This window comes from Nelusetta ayraudi, unplaced genomic scaffold, assembly GCF_046127955.1.
Source record: "Nelusetta ayraudi isolate G7.1 ecotype Tasmania unplaced genomic scaffold, CSIRO-AGI_Nayr_v1 ptg000061l, whole genome shotgun sequence".
Lineage (NCBI taxonomy): Eukaryota > Metazoa > Chordata > Actinopteri > Tetraodontiformes > Monacanthidae > Nelusetta > Nelusetta ayraudi.
In genome coordinates, this window is record NW_027466111.1 from 1,155,001 (window position 1) to 1,161,871 (window position 6,871).

The 6,871-nt window shown below is 61.6% G+C and overlaps 1 protein-coding gene across 9 annotated transcripts in view; it reads left to right on the forward strand.

The window, feature by feature from the left end:
• tanc2b (tetratricopeptide repeat, ankyrin repeat and coiled-coil containing 2b) overlaps nucleotides 1–5,989 on the forward strand; it is a 66,144-nt gene extending 60,155 nt beyond the window's left edge. For all 9 annotated transcript variants that reach the window (XM_076040528.1, XM_076040527.1, XM_076040526.1 and 6 more), the window contains 4 exons: nucleotides 2,228–2,319; nucleotides 2,397–2,543; nucleotides 3,706–3,806; nucleotides 3,921–5,989. In XM_076040528.1, the coding sequence (XP_075896643.1) occupies nucleotides 2,228–2,319; nucleotides 2,397–2,543; nucleotides 3,706–3,806; nucleotides 3,921–5,913 (2,333 nt within the window). In that variant the 3' untranslated portion in view covers nucleotides 5,914–5,989. The remainder of the gene's footprint in view (nucleotides 1–2,227; nucleotides 2,320–2,396; nucleotides 2,544–3,705; nucleotides 3,807–3,920) is intronic.
• The last annotated feature ends 882 nt before the right edge of the window (nucleotides 5,990–6,871 follow it).

A 6,871-nucleotide genomic window follows, 5' to 3' on the forward strand; every position in this document is an offset into this window, starting at 1 on the left:
CTGCAACCAAGTCAGTGTCTTTGAAGCCCCGCGGGGTTGAGCTCGAAGAACCCTCCAGAACCACTTAGAACCATCCGGAACCACCAGGGTGTTTAGCTCTAAGGACCATCCAGCACCACCTAGAACCACGTAGATCCATCCAGAACCATCCAGAATCACCAGGGTGTTTAGCTCGAAGAACCCTCCAGAACCATCCAGAACCATCCAGAATCACCAGGGTGTTTAGCTCTAAGGACCATCCAGCACCACCTAGAACCACTTAGAACCATCCAGAACCATCCAGAATCACCAGGGTGTTTAGCTCTAAGAACCATCTAGAACCACCTAGAACCACCTAGAACAATGTAGAACCATCCAGAACCACCAGGGTGTTGAGCTCTAAGAACCCTCCAGAACCACTTAGAACCACTTAGAACCATCCAGAACCATCCAGAATCACCAGGGTATTTAGCTCGAAGAACCCTCCAGAACCACTTAGAACCATCCAGAATCACCAGGGTGTTTAGCTCTAAGGACCATCCAGCACCACCTAGAACCACTTAGAACCATCCAGAACCATCCAGAATCACCAGGGTGTTTAGCTCTAAGAACCATCCAGAACCACCTAGAACCACCTAGAACAATGTAGAACCATCCAGAACCACCAGGGTGTTGAGCTCTAAGAACCATCCAGAACCACCTAGAATAATCTAGAACCATCCAGTACCACTCAGAACCATCCAGAACCATCAGAGTGTTTAGCTCTAAGGACCATCCAGCACCACCTAGAACCACTTAGATCCATCCAGAACCATCCAGAATCACCAGGGTGTTTAGCTCTAAGAACCATCCAGAACCACCTAGAACAATGTAGAACCATCCAGAACCACCAGGGTGTTGAGCTCTAAGAACCATCCAGAACCACCTAGAATAATCTAGAACCATCCAGAACCATCAGAGTGTTTAGCTCTAAGCACCATCCAGAACCACCGAGAACAATCTAGAACCACTTAGAACCATCCAGAACTATCAGGGTGTTCAGCTCTTTATTGAAAAGGCTGTGGAAACACTGCAACCATGGAGGAGATTCAGCTGATTGATGATTGACTGACTGACTGACTATTGATATTATTTCCTCAAATTCGGAGGGCCGGATTATAAAGCTTAATGGGCCAGACATGGCCCCCGGGCCGTAGTTTGCCCATGGCTGATATACAGCATATGCGTAATCCAAAGTTCCAGATGGTGGCGCATGTAGCGACTCGATGGGAAATCAGCAAGATGAGCCAATAGAAGAAGAAGAGACGTTGCAGGGACCAATCGGAAGAGTTGGGGGCGTGGTTATCTCTGTTTCCTCCTGGGAAAAGAATTCTCGTGCTAGCGTGGCGCGAACGTGCTAAATGACCAATCACCGCATGTCCGACCTGTGACGTCACCGCCCTCCATCCCACCCCAGCATGACGGCATTGTGCCAGCATCGTGCTAGCGGTGTGCTAGCGGCGTGCTAGCGGGTTAGCAGAGACTGCATGTGTGGTGCATCCTCCTCCTCCTCCTCTTCCTCCACACTCTGGACCACAGCCTGGAAGCATCCACCCTCAGCAGCCCACAAGGCTCCGCCCACTTCCGTCCTCCCTCCATCCCTCCGTTCCTGACCTGAGTGTCTGTGTGCATCATCCTCCTCCTCTCCACCTCCTCATTTCTCTCCCCTTCCTTCTCTCCTCCTTTCTCCCTCTCCTCTCCTCCCCTTCTCCTGCTCTTCCTCCTCCTCCTCCTCCTCTGTGATGTGTGCCTCTGTCACTTTCATTTCCACTCATTGGAATCAGTTCAAAGAGCTGCTGCTGCTGCTGCTGCTGCTGCTGCTGCTGCTGCTGCTGCTGCCTCTGCAGGAGGTCGTGACCTCCAGATGATCCTGATGTTTGGAGTCCTGCTTCAACACCTGCTGGTGGAGAAACTGCTGACTCATGACTGAAACATGCTGGTTCTCCCAAACCGGTCAGACAGAAGCAGCATGTGACCCAGGGGTCATGTGACCCAGGGGTCATGTGACCCCAGGGGTCATGTGACCTAGGGGTGATATCACATGGTGTGGTCACAGTCTTCTCCAGGTGTCACAGCAGATCCTCCTTCTTTCTGTTGTCCTCGTGTGTGTGTGTGCGTGTGTGTGTGTGTCTGTGTGTGTGTGTCTGTGTGTATGTGTGTGTGTGTGTGTTGGCTGATGGTGACCTGCTCCCTCCTGTCTGGACTCCAGGTCCAGCCACGTGGGCCATGGCCACCTCCAAGCCGGACATCATGATCATCCTGCTCAGCAAGCTGATGGAGGAGGGCGACGGCTTCTACAAGGTGGGAGGAGCTCCGGCAGTGAGGGTGCGGCCGCTCTGCCGGAGGTCCACTAACACCTCCTCCCTGTGCTCCTCCAGAAGGGGAAGGTGAAGGAGGCGGCCCAGCGCTACCAGTACGCCCTCAAGAAGTTCCCCCGCGAGGGCTTCAGCGATGATCTCAAGACCTTCAGGGAGCTGAAGGTGGCGCTCTTCCTCAACCTGTCCAGGTGTCGCAGGAAAATGAACGTGAGTCTCAACTCCAGTGTGAAGATCACTGCAGGTCCACTGGAACCAGGACCTGAAGGCATCACAGCCCCAGGCTGGCCAGTCTGCTGCTGGCATAGACTGACTGTGTCTCCTCCTGCTCCTCCTCCTCCTGCCCCTCCTCCTCTCCTCCCCCTCCTCGTCCTGCTGCTCCTCCTCCTGCTCCTCCTCTTCCTCCTCCTGCTCCTCCTCCTGCTTCTCCTCCTCCTCTGTGTCTCACCTTTTTCTCCTACTCCTCCTCTACTCCTCCTGCTCCTCCTCCTCCTCCTCCTCCTCCTCTGTCTCTCACCTTTTCCTCCTCCTCCTGCTCCTCCTCCTCTACCCCTCCTCCTCTCCCCCTCCTCCTCCTGCTGCTCCTCCTCCTCTGTCTCTCACCTTTTCCTCCTCCTGCTCCTCCTCCTCCCCCTCCTCCTCTACCTCCTGCCCCTCCTCTACTCCTCCTGCTCCCCCTACTCCTCCTCCTCCTCCCCCTCCCTCTCCTCCTGCTCCTCCTGCTCTCCCTCCTCCTCCTCCTGCTCCTCCTCCTGCTTCTCCTCCTCCTGTGTCTCACCTTTTTCTCCTGCTCCTCCTCCTCTCCTCCTCCTCCTCTACCTCCTGCTCCTCCACCTCCCCCTCCTCCTCTACCTCCTGCTCCTCCTCTACTCCTCCTGCTCCCCCTACTCCTCCTCCTCGCCTCCTCCTCCTCCTCCTGCTCCTCCTCCACCCCCTCCTCCTCTACCTCCTGCTCCTCCTCCTCCCCCTCCTCCCCCTCCTCCTTTACCTCCTGCTCCTCCTCTACTCCTCCTGCTCCCCCTACTCCTCCTCCTCCTCCCCCTCCCTCTCCTCCTGCTCCTCCCCCTCCCCCCCCTCTCCTCCTCCTCCTCCTCCTCCTCCTCCTCCTGCTCCTCCTCCACCCCCTCCTCCTCTACCTCCTGCTCCTCCTCCTCCCCCTCCTCCTCTACCTCCTGCTCCTCCTACTCCTCCTCCTCCTCTACCTCCTGCTCCTCCTCCTCCCCCTCCTCCCCCTCCTCCTCTACCTCCTGCTCCTCCTCTACTCCTCCTGCTCCCCCTACTCCTCCTCTACTCCTCCTGCTCCCCCTACTCCTCCTCCTCCTCCCCCTCCCTCTCCTCCTGCTCCTCCTCCACCCCCTCCTCCTCTCTGCAGGACTTTGGGATGGCTGAGGAGTTTGCCTCCAAGGCCCTGGAGCTGCAGCCCAGGTCCTACGAGGCCTTGTACGCCCGAGCCCGAGCCAAGCGCAGCAGCAGGTTGGGCCGCCCGTCTCTCTCAGCTCTGTGGAGGTGGAGGTGGAGGTGGAGGTGGAGGAGGTGACCCTGACCCTCACCCTGACCCTGACCCTGTGTGTGCCTCCCTGTGTGCAGGCAGTTCCCTGAGGCCCTGCAGGACCTGAGCGAAGCCCTCAGCCTGTGTCCCAGCAGCAGGGAGGTGCAGCGGCTGCTGCAGCGGGTGGAGGAGGAGTGCCAGCAGCTGGGCCCGGCCGAGCAGCAGCAGCAGCAGCAGCAGCAGCAGCAGCAGCAGCGCACCCTGCTGGACCATCTGCCCTCCCCTCCACCCACACCTCCCCCTGAGGAGGAGGAGGAGGAGGAGATGGAGGAGGAGGAGGAGGAGGAGCCCCTCCCCCCTCCTCCGGAGCCTCGGCTGGACGACATGGAGCCGGTGCAGGAGCTCTTTGAGGACGAGAGGTACCTGGAGCAGGAGCTGGTGGCCCCGCCCCCTCTGGGCGACGCCCCCCACAGCCCGCCGCTGTCCCCCACCCACCCGGACCGCCTCTACCTGGCCGGAGCTCCGCCCCTGGCCCCGCCCTACCAGTACCAGTCCACCTGCTCCTCCTCCATGTCCTCGCCCACCCGGGCCACCTACCCGCCCGCCTCGCCGCCCTCGCTCTCGCCCCCCCAGCCCCACCCTCAGCCCCTCCCCCTCCACCACCACCACCACGGCTACCGGCACAGCCCGCCGCTGCCGGCCTCGCCCGTCCACCAGCAGTCCTACGGCTTCAGCCCTCCGCCGGGCCAGCAGGGGGCGGCGGAGCAGCACAGCCCTCCGTCCTCGCCGCTGCGCCGCTCCGCCGGCCCGTACCGGGCCAGCCCGCCACTAGAGGGCGTGTGTCTGTACCGCTCCCAGTCGGGCTCGCCGGGGCGGCCCAAGTCGCCCAGTCTGTCCAAGATGGGCAGCAGGTCCTTCCAGCAGGTGCAGCAGGTGCAGCAGGTGCAGCAGGTGCAGGGGCTGCGCCTGCAGCCCTCCATCGCCCAGATCGTCCGCACCAACCAGCCCACCGCCGCCGCCGCCGCCGCCGCCATGTACGCCCGCTACCAGGGGGGCGTGGGCTCGCTGGAGGACGGCCGCCTGGTGTTCCCGCCGTCCTCGCAGAGCTCCGGCGCCCTCTGTCAGCACCGGGGGGGCGTGGTGGAGGCGGAGCTGCCCCCCCAGCGCCCCTCCTCGGCCTACCGCGCCGGCACCGGCGGCCCCTCCCCCGCCGCCCTGCGCTACGGCGCCACGCCGCAGATCAGCCGCAGCCAGTCGGCCGCCTACTACGGCGAGCACCTGCCGGCGCCGCCCTGCCAGCTGGGCTCGCCCGAGGTGCCGGCCCACCTGGCCCGCCGGCCCGTCAGCGCCAACACGGCCGAGCTGAAGCAGGCCGCCGCCCCCCCGCGCCCCCTCATCCACTCGCAGAGCGTCGGGCTGCGCTTCTCGCCCTCCGGCGGCAACATCAGCGGCTCCTCCGCCGCCGCCTCCTTCCGGGGCTCCGCCTCCATCCAGATGGAGATCCCCCTGCAGCCCGCCTACGAGCGCGCCTGCGACGACATCTCGCCCATCTCGCCGTCCCAGGGCGGCGGCGGCGGGCTGTACCCGGGCGAGGGCGGCCGCTCCCGCAGCACGCCCTTCATGGGCGTCATCGACAAGACGGCCCGGACTCAGCAGTACCTGCACCAGCCGTCCCGCTCCCGCAACATGGACGGCGCCTCGGCCGCCGCCAGCCCCACCTCCCCGGGTCAGCTGGTCCCGCAGGGCTCCGCCTACAGCCCGCCGCCCTCCGCCTCCTCCTCCTTGCTGGGCAACATGGCCTACTACAACAAGACCAACAACGCCCAGAACGGCCACCTGCTGGAGGAGGACTTCTACTCGCTGACCCCGCCCACCTCGCTGGCCAAGCTGGCCAATGGCTCCCGCGGTGGCGGCGGCGGTGGCGGCGAGCTCCTGGAGCGGGTGAGCCAGACGCCCACCTACCCGGACGTGAAGGTGGCCAGGACGCTGCCCGTGGCTCAGGCCTACCAGGACAACCTGTACCGCCAGCGGACCTCGGGCCCCGCCTCCCCCATCAAACCAAAGAGACCCTTCGTGGAGTCTAACGTGTGAGTGGCGGTGGGGCCTCCGCTGGTGGGCGGGGCCAGCACCCCGGGAGCTCACAGGAAACTCACCTCCAGTCTGTGAAGGTTCTCCGTCACCCCGGTGGTCTTGAAGGTTCAGTGAGGGCCAACGGGATTTGTCCTCGTCATCTTGAAGACTTTTCGCGAATCGTCTTCAAGTCCCTCAGGTTCCAGTTGGAAGCTGTTCTAGTGAGATGACTCCGCCCCTAATCCCCCCCTACTGCCCCCCCTCGGTCCCCCCCCAGGCCAACGGGACGTTTAGTTTCATGAAAAGTCTTTAAGATCGGCCAGGACTCGGCCCTCGCTGAACCCTTCTCCTCCAGTTGGAACCTGCTCCAAGTCGGACGACTCCGCCCCAATCCCTCCCTCCTCCCCTCATCCCAAGCCCCGCCCCTAGCTCCGCCCCCTAGCCCCGCATACCCTTGTGATCTTGAGGACTTTTCGCAAAACGTCTTCAAGATTGCAAGGACGAATCCCATTGGCCCTCACTTAACCCTTCTCCTGACTCCGCCCCTAGTCCCTCCCTCCCTCAGCCCCGCCCTCTAGCCCCCCCCCCACACTGACCAGTGACCTTCCAAAGCTTCGCACAATGTTTCCACGAGTGAACACAACAGTCGGTGGAAAGACTCCGCCCACCGGAAGGACTTCTTCATCTTCTCTTCTTTCAAAGTGTGCTCATAACCCACGGTTGCTAGGTGGCGCTGTTCTACGTAATACAATACTGTGTGTTCAATACTGTACACTGCTCAGAAAAAACACAGGTGGCTCGACAAACTCAGTGCTTAGAGGAAAATAACAATATTTATAATAATTAAGTTATATATTGTACATAGAGATACGGAGGGGGGGGGGGCGTGGTTAGTTTGCGTGACCCCTCTCCCACTGCGAGTGACGTGGAGGCAGAGCCTCGTACCGGACGTCGGAAGGAGGGTGGCAGCAACCGGCGT